This window comes from Trichoderma aggressivum, assembly GCF_033847375.1.
Source record: "Trichoderma aggressivum f. europaeum strain CBS 100526 chromosome Unknown scaffold_027, whole genome shotgun sequence".
In the NCBI taxonomy this organism is placed as follows: Eukaryota; Fungi; Ascomycota; class Sordariomycetes; order Hypocreales; family Hypocreaceae; genus Trichoderma; species Trichoderma aggressivum.
This window is the reverse complement of record NW_026946393.1, coordinates 436,147-450,098: the sequence shown is the minus strand read 5'-3', so window position 1 is coordinate 450,098 and position 13,952 is coordinate 436,147. Positions and strand designations below refer to the sequence as shown.

General features: G+C 52.7%; 4 protein-coding genes across 4 annotated transcripts; 2 read left to right on the top strand and 2 right to left on the bottom strand.

The window, feature by feature from the left end:
• Positions 1 to 696: 696 nt before the first annotated feature.
• On the top strand, positions 697 to 4,777 carry Triagg1_6774 (uncharacterized protein; the record flags this gene model as incomplete). The annotated part of the gene is made up of 4 exons (XM_062901435.1): positions 697 to 895; positions 934 to 2,408; positions 2,490 to 3,520; positions 3,646 to 4,777. 4 exons carry the CDS (start codon positions 697 to 699, stop codon positions 4,775 to 4,777), a joined length of 3,837 nt encoding a protein of 1,278 aa, XP_062754390.1.
• Positions 4,778 to 8,839: 4,062 nt separating this feature from the next.
• Positions 8,840 to 10,051, top strand: Triagg1_6773 (uncharacterized protein; the record flags this gene model as incomplete). The annotated part of the gene is made up of 3 exons (XM_062901434.1): positions 8,840 to 9,019; positions 9,106 to 9,507; positions 9,662 to 10,051. The coding sequence occupies 3 exons, from the start codon at positions 8,840 to 8,842 to the stop codon at positions 10,049 to 10,051; spliced, it is 972 nt and encodes a 323-aa protein (XP_062754389.1).
• Positions 10,052 to 10,924: 873 nt separating this feature from the next.
• Positions 10,925 to 11,510, bottom strand: Triagg1_6772 (uncharacterized protein; the record flags this gene model as incomplete). Its single annotated transcript, XM_062901433.1, has 2 exons — positions 10,925 to 11,338; positions 11,391 to 11,510. 2 exons carry the CDS (start codon positions 11,508 to 11,510, stop codon positions 10,925 to 10,927), a joined length of 534 nt encoding a protein of 177 aa, XP_062754388.1.
• Positions 11,511 to 13,013: 1,503 nt separating this feature from the next.
• Positions 13,014 to 13,366, bottom strand: Triagg1_6771 (uncharacterized protein; the record flags this gene model as incomplete). The annotated part of the gene is made up of 2 exons (XM_062901432.1): positions 13,014 to 13,134; positions 13,206 to 13,366. 2 exons carry the CDS (start codon positions 13,364 to 13,366, stop codon positions 13,014 to 13,016), a joined length of 282 nt encoding a protein of 93 aa, XP_062754387.1.
• Positions 13,367 to 13,952: the final 586 nt, after the last annotated feature.

Below are 13,952 nucleotides of genomic sequence, written 5' to 3'. Positions count from 1 at the left end.
AATTGTGCAAGTGTGATGGGTTGGAGCTTGTGGCGCATTGCGTTGCATGATTCTTTTGTCGTTGATGATCCACACGAGCTTGGGGACGTGATATTGAGTTGATGGGCGACTTATATGAGAGAATGAAGCGGATTTCTTGTTGGAAACTGTATCGATTGGTGGTATGAGTCGCGGTTTATACTGCGAGTCGTGGACGCTGTTGATAGTCCTGTGCCGCCTGATGAAAGGGCGTGTCCAGATTGAACTGTTTCTAGTCGTCGCATTTCGCATTTTCTTTTGTCAAAGCTATAGAAGGACAAATAAAACAAGGAGAAATGCCTTTAAACACTCACCTTTTTGATTCATCTGTCGTCTCATCCTTCTTCCTTTCGTCCTATTTCCATGTTCCAGCTCAACTGCTGCTTTCCCACAGTTCACGCAGTGCCTGTTTTAGCGCATGGCTTTCCCCCAGGCACGCCGCTAGCCCCGAAACGCACAAGTTGCCTTCTGATCTGACTAACTCAGCACAGACTTGAAAAAACGAAGCCGCTCTGGTCTGGTTCGAGATTCCGCAGGTGGTCCGTGCGCACGCCTTCACGCGTTGTCTGTTTTTCGCTCGCCCCCGAAGTCGAGAGCCGCCAGCCGACGTCACGTCGTCCCCTGATGCTGCCTTTGTCCATCGACTGCTCGCCAACGAGGGCCTGTTTTGCCTTGCCTATGAACCCTGGCGCTTCAGCTGCTGCTAAGGGGCCTTCAGAAGCCCCTCGATCCCCTCCATCCGCTGCCCCGTCCCTTGCGCGCGCCGTCCGCCTCGACCTCGAGCTCCAGCCTCGCCTCGCCCCGACTGGCCTCCCATCACCATCGCCATCGCCATCGCCATCACCGCCGTCGCCTTGCGCCCTGCCCCGACCTGCTGGTGCTGAGTCTTGCTGCCGTGAAATCGCTGCCCTGTAGTGGGCATCATGGCTCCGGCCTCTCCTACTCCCCGTCGAACACCCACGGGACGCCGCAGAGGGCGTCCGCCCGGCACCACCAACGCTGCGCGTGCCGCCAGACAGGCTTCGCTTGCCGCCGCCGCCGTCTCCGAACCACCCCCCAAGAAGCGCCGTCGCTACGTTCCTGGCGGCCCTGGCGGTGGAGGACGATATCTTGACGCCGACGCCATCGACTCGCCCGATCCGGCCCGCACCACGACGGCCTCGCGATCCAGAACCTCGGCCTCCCGGATGACCCTCAACGGCGCCTCTCCGTCTCTGCCCCCGCGGCGGGAGCGGAGCACACGAGCCAGAGCTGCTGCCAACGAAGACAGCGACGAGATGCGATGGGGATCTGCCGCCGCCATGGCTGCCTCCGTGAAGCAGGCCGAAGACTACAAGCCTCGAGAGGAGCGCAGCTGGGAAGAGTTCCACCCAAACCTTGATATCGACCTGCCGTTTGTCATCTTCCCTGCCGACGATGTCGACGGAGTCGTCCTGCAAGAGGCGCCGAACACGCCCGCCATAGATGCGCCGCCACCTGCTACACCACACCTGGACTCCATGACACCGTCCAAATCGGTCAACCCCGCCTCGACAGGTAATACACCAAACCCTCAGGCAGCGCGCGGCCCAGAAGTCGACGCCGATGATTCAGCTGCTGGCACCCCGTCAAGACGCCCTCGCCGATCCACTCGTGAAGTCGTCAGCTTTTACAACGTTCGACCCCTTGAACTTGCTCCTACTCCCAGAACCCCCAAGATCCTCCCCATATCGAACCAGACGCCAAAGGAGCGGCTCGACCTTAAACTACCCCAATATAGAAAGACCAACCGTATCGAACTGTTCGAGAGCAAGACTTTTGGCCAGGCACGCTATGTTGACAAGGCCATGAGCAATGTTGGCTACCAAGAGAGCGACAACTTTATTCGATCCGAACGTACACTGATCAAGGCCATCGATGGCAATGCCGATGATGAGTTTGAACAGTTTTCAGTGGCTGCGAGCGATGACCATGTGCACCAGTCTAGGCTTGGCCGTGTTGAGTACGACATGGATGAGCAAGACGACATGTGGCTTGAGCAGTACAACGCCCAGCGCAAGCAAAACGAGTTGGAAGCCATCACGCGCGAGGTCTTTGAAATCACCATGACCAAGATCGAAAAGGAGTGGCATGCCTTGGAACGAAGAATACCAAAGCCAAACCCCAAACCGCCCCAGACGCACAGGCCGCGGTCCAGCTCGGCTGTGGCCGTTAACGGCGAGACTCACGGCGGCGAGGAACCCGACAGCAAATGCGCCATATGCGATGATGGAGATTGCGAAAATACAAACGCAATCGTCTTCTGCGACGGTTGTAACCTCGCGGTTCACCAAGAATGCTACGGTGTGCCTTTTATTCCGGAGGGCCAGTGGCTTTGCAGGAAATGTCAGCTATGCGGTCGCGGAATTCCGGTAAGACTCTCCTTTCCTATCTCTCTCCCTTACAATTTTTTTTTTGGCGCTTTCAACCTCTGACTCTTTCCCCCTCCCTAGACATGCATATTCTGCCCCAATACGGACGGCGCATTCAAGCAAACCAACTCGTCAAAATGGGCCCATCTACTCTGTGCCATGTGGATTCCAGAAGTCTCCTTAGGAAACCATACGTTCATGGAGCCTGTCATGGACGTGGAAAAGGTCCCCAAAACTAGGTGGAAGTTGACTTGCTATATCTGCCGTCAGAGAATGGGCGCTTGCATTCAGTGTGGCAACAAAAATTGTTACCAGGCCTTCCACGTCACATGTGCCAGGAGAGCACGACTGTTCCTCAAGATGAAAACTGTCCAGGGCACTCTTGCTGTGTTAGACGGCAGCATGGTGCTCAAGGCATTTTGCGATAAGCATTGCCCGCCAGATCATGCTCAGGAAAACCAGGTCCACCAGGCCACGCGAGCCGCCAAAAAGTTCTATAAGAGGAACATGCGTGGGCGTATCTGGGCAGACAACCAAGCCATGGCGAATGTCATTGCAGCGCAACACCGCACTGCCATTACGGATCATCCGCCTGATGAGAGCCAGATGACGGGCGCAAAGAACCTGGCCATCCTGGGCGACAAGAAGAAAGGACAGCCTCCTAAAAACCTCTGGAAGCTGCCCTCTGGGGCACCCATTATCCCTCAGGTCGTCTTTGACGTCGTCGAGGCATCTATTCAGCGGTTCACGTTCAGGAAGCGCAAGGACTTCCTCAGCGAAGCTTGCCGCTATTGGACCCTAAAGAGAGAGGCACGTAGGGGTGCCGCGCTCCTCAAGCGCTTGCAGCTGCAGATGGAGTCGTTCTCTTCCATGGAGCTGACAAGGCGCAACTTTGCCGCCATGGGCCCCAGCGGCAAGGCGAGACTGGCTCGCCGCATCGAGTTTGCCCAGTGCATCATTCACGAGCTCGAACAGCTCAAGGTTCTTGCCGACGACATTGTGCAGCGTGAAAAGCTCAAGTTGGATGCTGCCGAGCTCGAGCAGGATTTTGTAGACGAGTGCTACTTTCCTACTGCCAAGTTACTAGTTCCTGCTCTAGAAAAGGCTATTTCGTAAGTTTTTCTTCTTCTTCTTCTTCTTCTTCTTCTTCTTCTTCTTCTTCTTCTTTCCTTTCTTTATTACGATATATGGGCAAGACTACGCCGTTGCATGGGCTTTACTAACTGGCGGTTGGCAGGCTAGATAAGGGTCTCTTCACGGATGGCCTGGCCGATTTACAGGCAAGCATTGAGAAGCGGGTATATGTCAACACCTTGAGCTTTGCACAAGACCTCGGCGATATCATCAGCAAGGGAATCTTGACTTCTCCCGAGCTCTCGGAATCCATCAATCGTGAAGTAGAAGAGGATGAAGCGGACAACAACAGCACCAATAATTCTATTGTGACGTCAACGTTTTCAGACATACGAGAGCGGCGGAAGCTCGGAAAGCGAATTCTCAAGGCCGTGCAACCGCTGCTTGAAATGTCGCTGCAGGTGGAGGCCGAGATATCTACAAAGCCGTCTGAAGCGCTGCAGAGGGAGTTGGAGGGCCTTATTGACGCCAGCATCGAAGTAGGGCGACGGCCCGACGCGGCGGCACATAACGAGCCAGATGCGGCAGCTGAAGACACCATTATGCTCGACGCTCCTGAGCCGTCATCTGAAGTCCTCCCAACCATTAAGAGTGAGCCTCTAGCAGGCGGGAGCGGCATTGTCTCCGACGGTGGTGACGTAATGGACACTGCTGAGAATGACGAAGAAGATGAAGATGACGATGACGATGAGGACGATAACGATCGTCATGAGGAGGAGGAAGGTGACAGCATCGAAGTTAATACCGTCGGGCTGGGCATCATGACCGGCCGCACCTCAGGAGGCCTTGGTATAACGACGGAGATGAGCATCAAGTCGGCGCGAGTCAACGCTGCCATCACATCCGAAACCCCTCCCAACAGCACGAGCAGCTACGTCGTCATAACTCGTCCATCACAAGATGGGCCACCAACCCCACCGCAGAGCAATGGAAGCCTGGGTAATGAACCAGCCGATCCTCTCTCGGAGGGGGGCATCCTGTGGTACCTCCGGGCGCTCGAGCCATACGGAACGTCCATCCTCGAGGAGCACTGGGCGGCCGGCCGAGATGCAGTGCGGACGCTCAGCGAAGAGCTGACGGATTTCGATGACGAGGACTTTAAAGACCTTGACGATGCCGTGGCAGCCGCGGCGATGGATACGGAAGAGCCGAGAGATGCGTCGAGCGCTGGCAGCACCAAGAACAAGACGGCGAGTAGACTTCCAAAGAAACGAAGACCGACTAGACGGCGGTAGGGGCCAGAAACATGGGAATGTGATTTAAGCCAAGAGGGTAATTGGGACGGGAAAGATGTGCTTTTTCTACGCGGAATTGCTACGGGATTGTTTTTTTTTTACGTCGTGATTTTTTGTTTTGCAGCTGAGCGCTTTTATGACGAAAGTATCGGTATATAAGGCTCTGGCGTTGGGAGGACAGCAGCATTGCTTTTTTTCCTCTTCTTGTTTCTTTTCTTTCTTATTGATACACCCAGTAATCCGGCCTCTTTTTTTGACCGTCTCTTTTCTTTTTCTTCCTCTTCTTCTTCTTCTTCTTCTTCTTCTTCTTCTCTTCTCTTCTCTTTTTGCCTTGTTCTTTTCTTCTTCTTCTCATCCTGTCCTTTTATCTACGTCACTTTTCTGTTTTTTTAATTTCCTTGGGGAGGGAAACGAATGGGGCGACTTGACTGAGGGCGTTGTTTTTGTGAGCTAGGAACGGGTAACGAATTGCCCTGGATCAATGATAATCAGGCGGAACAATGGTGCAACTTTTATGTGTAGGATTAACGTATTCAATGGATCTGATACAAATGTGTATAATTTGGCCTCCCTCAATGACACGATTTGTTTGTTTTACCTTACGAGTATGTTGGGGCGGTCATTTTCCTGTTTGGGAGGCTTTGAAACGAGGCGAGGCTGCGCAAGGCGCTGATAGGACGGCAAAGTACCAGCAACATCCATCTGTAGCCAACATTGAGCTAAAGGTCTCTGCGGGGTGGCGGGGTTGACAGCACATGCAGCTTGTTTTACTGTGGACTTGTGTGTTACTGTAGAAATCTCGACGGATGGCAAAAGTTTAAGGTACCTTGCGTACATTGCGACTGTACTTAGGAAATTAACGTTTTTAGGCTGGTGGTTCTATTTTTGCGGCTGACTGTCACTTTCCACAGCTTGACTTTTTCAAGGGCTTTTATGGTTTAGGCATGGGCTGATGGGGGAAAAAAGGAATTGAAGGAATAACAAAGCTCGCTGCCGTGTACTGCTAGGGCAGATACAGTGAGAACTTAGTACTGCTAGCTACATAGACGCGCTGCAGATGGGCTAAGACTGGGGGGGAAACTCCAGATGGGAAGAAGATGAAAGAAAATAGGGAACGAGGCGGAATTGCGGGACACCGAACGAGGATACTATTGGACGATGGAGGGAGAATCCCAAGTTTTCGAGTGTGTTCCAGTGACTTTTCTTTTTTCAGATGGGGGGATGGCCGAGGGAGGAGGGGGGGGGAATTAGTAGTTGCAGAGGTAGTATGAGAGGGAGAGCGAGGAGAGAAAAAAAGAGGCGATGCGGAGGCGGGTCCCCCGGTGCCGGACTCGTCAGCAGTGTGTTGAGGCGAGAAGCTACTACAGTAGGAGGAGCCCATTTGGGCGAGCATCTGATTTGAGGCGACTTGGTTTCGAAAATCAGCGGCAGCAGGGGGGTGGAGGAGAGGAGAATCGACGCATCATAAAATAGGGACGTGTGAGTGTGTGTGTGTGTTGGTATCCGGATTGACGCATCTGTCTGATGATGATGTTGTTTTGTCTTTGATGTCTTTTTCTGTTTCGATTCTTTTCTCTGCCCCTGTTTTTTGTTTTTCCCTCCCACAAAGCGAGACGCCTTCGATGCCGATACGAACAAAGAGGTGCGTTTAGGTTGGTACATGAGAGGCGGCGGGTTCCGGGCCCGGCTCTAGACTGTCCAATGGAGGAGCAGCAAAGGGCGCGGAGCTAGTTTGAAAGACGACGCTGCAATAACCAATTAAGCGTATGGAATCAATAAATCTGACAAAAAAAAGGGGGAGGGGGAGATGATTGTCGGGTGGGATGTAGAAGGCGAAAAATAAAACACAGATGAAGGAAGTCTTGGTTCTGGCTGTGATTCGTGGTTGTGAGTGAGCCTGTCTGTGAATAACCTGTTTGGAGAAAGAGAGGACAGAGGGCCAATTAGCCTCAATTTGGACATATCTGGATGCCCACAGCTTTTTTGCAGGTGCTGGCAGAGGGGCAGTGCCGAATCCGGGCTGGGATTTTTTTGACGGGCGCCGCGTTTTCTTCGTGTCGTTGCGGATATCGTCCGTCTGAGACAGTACGAGTAGGTACGAGTACACGTACAGTAGGACTCGGGCAGGCATGTATCGCTCGAAGCTGGTTGTTGATTGCAGGTACTCGTAGGTGCTTGCTTGTACGAGTCGAGTCATCGTGACAAGGGCAGCCAGCCATCATTGGAAGTCAAAGCGTCCGTCTTCCCGCAAGTTCCAGCTTCCGAGTCTAGTTGTTCAATTTTATTTCTTCTTCTCTCACGACAGCTTACTGCATGCATGTACCTTGCCTGGCTGGACCTGGAGCCTGGCCCGGCCCTGGAGGGGACTGGCAAAACTAAGTTCGGCGAGGAGGGGGCCGCTAGCAGGCCGCTTCAGAGCCTGGACACGGGCGTTTTTTCTTGGGGGGGTCCCTGGCGGGTGCATTCCATTCGTCTCCTGAGTGAAGATTGCAACGGATGGGATTTGATTTGGGTTTTGTCTGGGTCTGGGGATTGACGTGCGGTGCGGTACTCGTGCTTGTGGCACGTGGGATTGCGTTTGGGATTGATATTTCGCGTGCATCAGTGTCGTGCAAAGATGGACAGATGGACTACCAAGTGATCAATGGATTGATTGATGGGCAGGTCGCACGGAAACTCCAGAGTCCCAGGTTGACGGACGGCCTTATCAATTGAGCTCAATGCCAGCTGCGCTGCTGCTTCGAGGCGATGGATGCGCTGTATTACAGGCCATGGCGCCCCGTCGCCGGCCGAGGCCACCCTGTTGCTGCTGCGTCCAGCGAGCCAGCGCCAGCCAAGCGCCGCCCCAGCAGCCCAGCCCAGCCCAGCCCAGCACAAAACCTGAACCCACTCTTCCCTTCTCTCTCTTCTTCGCCTGCAGGGGAAAAAAAAAAGCTTGCCTCTTCCTCTTTCTCTCTCCCACCACACAAAAGCGAACCCCGTCAAAGCCTCTCTTTTGACGATCTCACGCAAGAAGACGACCTCTTTTTGCCCACCGACGACCGACGATAGCCATCATCGTCCATCGATCCAGCATCGATCCCACGGCTCTGCAACGGCTGCCCGTTTGACGGGACTTTTCAGACGCGACGACTTCGGGCTTGTTGTTTAGCTGCGCCCACGGCAATAAAGGACGCTGAGAGCAGAGCACACGAAGGCACACGAACGCCCCCCCGCGAGAGGCCATCCCCATAACTAGGACTTTTTCCCCCCCCAGCGACGAGCCCTTTTCGAGGCCACCCCAAACGGCGACGAACAGCTGCATCACCCCTTCAGCGGCTTTATTTTATTTCGTTTATTTTACGCCCATCCAGAGAGCACAAGCCCATCGCGCGTTTAGAACCCTGTTTCTCATCCGCTGCGCCCTCTCTTAGTCTCTTTTTTCCCTCTCGCGTTTGGTCTCTGAAGCCATTTGCCGCATAGCTGTGAGTTTTTCGCCCTTTTTTTCATCATCCCCCCACCTGGCGATGGCGCGCTCTCTCGTTCTACTCTTCGGGACCGAAAAAGCAACCATCTTGCCGGCGATTGTCTGCTCTGCTCCCCCTCATTTTGACGAGAGAAGGAGGGACGGAGAGGGAAAGGGGCGGCGTGATGGAATCACCACAACGGCAATCGTCTTTGGATGGGCCAGATTGGGATCGCTCCTGTCATCGGGATGCTGGTCTGACTACCATCACGCCCTTTTTTCACCCCTCTTACTCTTCTTTTTTCTCGAGTTGGGAGGCAACAAATTTCCCCTCGATGACTAAACCCAAGCCATTGATGGTTCTCGTCTATTCTTCTTCTAACGCTCGATGGCAGGATTATCTCTCAATTATCAAAGTGCATATTGTCTAGTGTATCATCATCTGTCGTACTGCTCTCTTTTTTTTTCCTTCTCGAGGGCCGCATCATTTTGCGCATCGGCCTGCTTTCTAGCACGCCCTCCCTTCTCTTCTCCCGCGATTTCTTTGACGCGCAGCCTCTCTCGGCTTATTAATTCGATATACACGAACCGTCTCTCCCACGGGGAGCATCTATAAGATGGCTGACCAACACGAGGTCGATCTCGATTCTATAATTGACCGGCTGCTCGAGGTCCGAGGTAGCCGGCCTGGAAAGCAGGTCCAGCTTCTCGAGACTGAGATTCGCTTCCTCTGCACTAAGGCTCGCGAGATTTTCATTTCTCAGCCCATCCTCCTCGAGCTGGAGGCTCCCATCAAGGTAGGGTCAAGTTGCCGTCACGTCGCGTCCCCTTTGTCGGGGAGGAATGCCGATCCAGTGGTGATGCTGACTCGATGCTTGGGCAGATCTGCGGTGATATCCACGGCCAATACTATGATCTTCTGCGTCTCTTCGAGTATGGTGGCTTCCCCCCCGAGGCCAACTACCTCTTCCTAGGTGACTACGTCGACCGTGGCAAGCAGTCTCTCGAGACCATCTGCCTCCTCCTCGCCTACAAGATCAAGTATCCCGAGAACTTCTTCATTCTCCGTGGCAACCACGAGTGCGCCTCCATCAACCGCATCTACGGCTTCTACGATGAGTGCAAGCGACGCTACAACATTAAGCTCTGGAAGACATTTACCGACTGCTTCAACTGCTTACCCATCGCCGCCATCATTGACGAGAAGATCTTCACCATGCACGGAGGTCTCAGCCCCGATCTGAACTCGATGGAGCAGATTCGTCGCGTCATGCGCCCCACTGATGTACGTGCTTCCTCTCTCTCGGTGGCTTTCTGCCCACAGAAGAATCCGGTTTCTCTCTTCTGTTGTCTCTCAAATCTGCTCCGTCCGCCCCAACCAAGGGCAGCTCGTGCTCTAACTTGCTGGGACCGTCCGCTAACCTATCCACGCCCTTTAGATCCCCGATTGTGGACTGCTGTGTGATCTCCTGTGGTCCGACCCCGACAAGGACATTACCGGTTGGAGCGAAAACGACCGTGGTGTGTCCTTCACCTTTGGTCCGGACGTGGTGTCCCGTTTCCTGCAGAAGCACGACATGGACCTCATCTGCCGTGCTCACCAGGTCGTGGAAGACGGCTACGAATTCTTCTCCAAGCGTCAACTCGTCACCCTCTTCAGTGCACCCAACTACTGTGGCGAATTCGACAATGCAGGTGCCATGATGAGCGTGGACGAGAGTTTGCTCTGCTCATTCCAGGTTTGTGCAATCCCACCCAAAGGCCTTTCAGACAACCCTACATCTGGGAGAGTCTTTTTTTTTTCATTTCTTTCTTCAGACCTCGGCTAACCTTTCCTTTCCCCCCTGATTAGATTCTCAAGCCTGCTGAGAAGAAACAAAAGTTCGGACGGCGTTGAACCATCGGGGGATGACCTTGTTCGGTCTCTCGACCGAGCACGATCCATCTCGACGACCCAACACCGCCGACTTTTCTTTTTGACTCTCCGACTCTCTTCATACTCTGCAACCTCTTGCGTCGCACCGTCGCTGGGCCCTGGTGGCGAAAACGGGTTGCCTAGAGAACTACACGCCGAGCCCTTCCTGCATTAATGTACCGACTCGGCGGTTAGCTCGCATCGCCTCTAATGTCCCAACATGCAAACTTCGTCACGACAAATGGCTGTTTCTTAGCTTCACAGATCAAATCATTCACAGAAAAAAAAATACATCATGATGTCACTTTTAAACTTTTGCTGTCCCGACACGTTTGGGCAGAGCTTCTCTGGGCGTGCTTTGTGAATGACATGACGTAGTCGTGCTCTGGACCGTAAACGATGGGGGTGTCTGCTGTGTAACGTGTGTTTTGATCCATGTGGCTTGGAAGGAATGGGGTGAGTTCGTATCCATGCTTTTTTGTTACCTCTGCCACGAGAGTGGCTAAACGCACGGGTCCTTGGCAGAGCTCCAACTGACGGAGTAGTGGATGAAGTGTATATGTCATTTGATGTTTCGTATTGTGAAAGCTTCCAGAAGAAAAGTAGAAGGTGACAATGCTACGTCAGTCCTCGGTTCCGGTGTTACTTGTTCCTTTGGTATCTTGCTCATCCAGATTGCCTCTCTCCACACAGCGTTTTTGCTTTCTTTTGATATCATACATGAGTTTTTTTTTTCTCTCTCTCCGATGCCTTTTTACTCCTTTCCATCCTCGAAGATGCCCTCCTTTTAAGTGCAGTCTTCGCATACAATGGTTGATGAGGCCTGTTCTTGCTTTGCTGGCTGTTCCGTAGCAGAAACAGTCTCTTTCGCTGGAACGGCCTCTTTTACCTTAACGGCCTCTGTAGCCGGAGGAGGAGGAGCAGCAGCAGCGCCGTGATGGCGGTCGACGTGGCCCAGGTCCCGGGACGGGTCGATGACGTCCCTGACGCGACGCTTGAGCTCCTTTGTTTCGGGGAAGCCGCCGTCTGTTTTGCGGTCCCACAGGGTTGTGGACTGGACGGATGCTGAAGATGATGCTGAAGGTGATTCTGGGGAGGTGAAAAGGTGGTGGATGGTGACGATAAAGGTTCCGCCGGTGGAGGGCTGGAGGGCGACTTCGCCGAGGGAGAGGGAGAATGTGGAGAGGAGTTCTTGGGCGAACTGTGAGAGTTAGTTTGTGATGAGGAACGAAGATGGAATGAGGAAGGCGTACGTAGGCAGCTCGCAGCATCCATTTGCATTGAGTGCAGAACTGGATGGTTATGCGTGGGAGGGGAGCTGTGACGGCGGCATGGTGCGGTGGTTGAGATGTTGTGGATGTTGATGTAGACATTGGTGCTGAGTGATTTTGTTCTTCTGGGAAAAGAGCAGGTGTGAGTGTAGCTCCAGGTGGTAAATAAAATCAATATATCTATCTTGTGGTGAATATCGATACATGAGGCGAGTGATGATTACGGAATGGAATCTTTGGGTTACGGAGGTCCGGGTTCGGGGGGCGGGCTTGTTGTAGTGCTTTATGTGGAGAACGTGTGCTTGCTTTTTTTGATTACCTTGCTACTAATGAATTGAGCGACTTTTGCTCTTTGCTTGTCGTGAGCAAACATTGAATAAACTAGTTCTTTCTTCTTTTTCTCTTGCATGTTTTTACGCAGCAGGGCAAAACAACATGTGAATTCTGCGTGTGTAGTAGACAAAGACATGTGATGCTGCCTTACCTTGAGATTGGCAGGTTCTCATCTTCATGGACCTCACGTGCACAGACATCAAAACAAAAGAAGAACACCACACAATAACTCCGACTTACTCTTCTAATATCCATGAAAATCTGGTCTTTTCAATGCGGCAATTTAACGCGTCTGTTAAATATCTTGCTTGGTGTAATCATGCGCGATTGCCGCGTTTTGGTGCAAAGAGAGCGATTATCACGCGTGTAGTATAGGGTACATCTACACGGTATCACGCACGACAAGGCACTTTACGATTTTTTTCACACACTTCTATCCAAGTCAATTCAGAATCCGGCCGTCAAAATTATCTACACCCGCGTAACCAGCGGCACTATACACCGAGTCCTCCGACAAATCCAACTTCACAAAAAAAACAAAAAAAAAAAAAAAACACCAGCCACGCGCAATAGACCTCTCCCTCGTCACCCCATCACACACTCTCTCCTCATCCGCAATGCATGGAAAGAAACAGCGAGTCAACGTAGAAACAGACGCGTATAGGGGAGCCACTCAATTGAACAGAACAGGACAATAGAGAAATCGGGAATTAATACATGCTAAAAGAGGCCGGCTTCCTCCCCCCAGAAGAAGAAGAAGAAGACCGTGGACCCCTTTATCTGGATATCTCTCTTTCCTCCACCCCACCCCATCCTGCCTAGAAGAAACCGCTCGACTGCTTTATTAAAAAGTAAGAGAGAGCTGAAATAAGTAGTAAAAAAATAATAAACTCGTTGAGAAAAGCGAGCGTGAGGGGCTTTCCTCGGTCACAGACAACCTTTTGCTTCCTCCTTCCCCCCATCGCCTCCTCCCCTCCCCCCAGCATTGATATAATCATTTGAGACTGCGTCGATCCAGCTCAGAGTCCCGTTCTAGTTTCTCGTAAAGGCTTTCCGGACCAGGTGTTTATTGTTTTGAAATGGTGTTGTCGGCGTGACGAATTCGTCGCTCGCTGTCCGAGTCCAGCTGCGTGGCGTTTGTAAAATAAAGAGAGAGAGAGAGAGAAATAAAACCCATATCGCACTCAAGGGGAAAAAAAAGAAAAAAGGTCCCGCGCCAAGAATTCCTCCCAACAAAGTCATCATCGATTGTCGTTCCTTAGGGAAACAGAATTACATGACGACACAGCAGCCGCCGGATTGCTGGGGAGCATAGGGATCCTCGCCCTTTGGTACGGTTCCCCATACTGAAGGAACCATGTAGTCTCTCGTACCATTGCAGTAAGCGATGATGCTGCAGCCGTCGCGTTAGCCTCGTGTCCCCCCTGCCCGGCAGTGGCCGTGATGCGTCTTTTTAGCTCTTACCTCTTGGAAGCGGTGCTGACGGGAATGCGTTCCCGGTCCAAATCCTCGCGTAGTCTGTTGTTGAGCTCCGTTAAGCGCCTGAGCTTGAGGTCTGCCATTGACTGCTTCGTCTTCTTAATCTGGGTCGGGTCGCCGACATCACGGGAGGTGTACTGAGGCATCGTAACGGTACGTTAAGAATAAAAGAATGACTATAGAGTTGGATTTGACCGGAGTCGGGGGCGGTGAGAGTGATTGAATGGCTCGCAGACTCGTCGGTCGGGGCGATGAATTGTGTTGACGGAGTGTTTCGAGAACTGCCTGCAGTTGCCTGGTTAGCCTCGATTTCATCTAGGCAACTATCGCCAATCGGTTGCTTCGGTGGATGCGCGATGCTAAATGGAACAAAGAATTGCAGAAAATCAATCAGAGACGATGGAAAAGGCCCGTCTGGCTCTGCCGCCGTCACGTTGGCGCGACAGTGATGACGGCTCAGGAGACGCAGTGCAACGAGACGACGCAAGAGTCGGCAACAGCGGCGAGCGACGAGCGACGATTCGCCTCTCTCCTCGATGGCTCGCGATCGACGGCTGGTGATGGAGGAGACGAGAGAAGAAAAAAAAAACAATGCCAGCTTCCCGTCATTCCCCCTTTTCGCTCATGCCGATGCACTCGTGCCTGTGCAATTGATCCCATCGCCATGGCCATCAAAACGTCGTGTGTACCAGAGCTTGGACGCCTCCCCTAGACCGACCGAATCGCGCAATG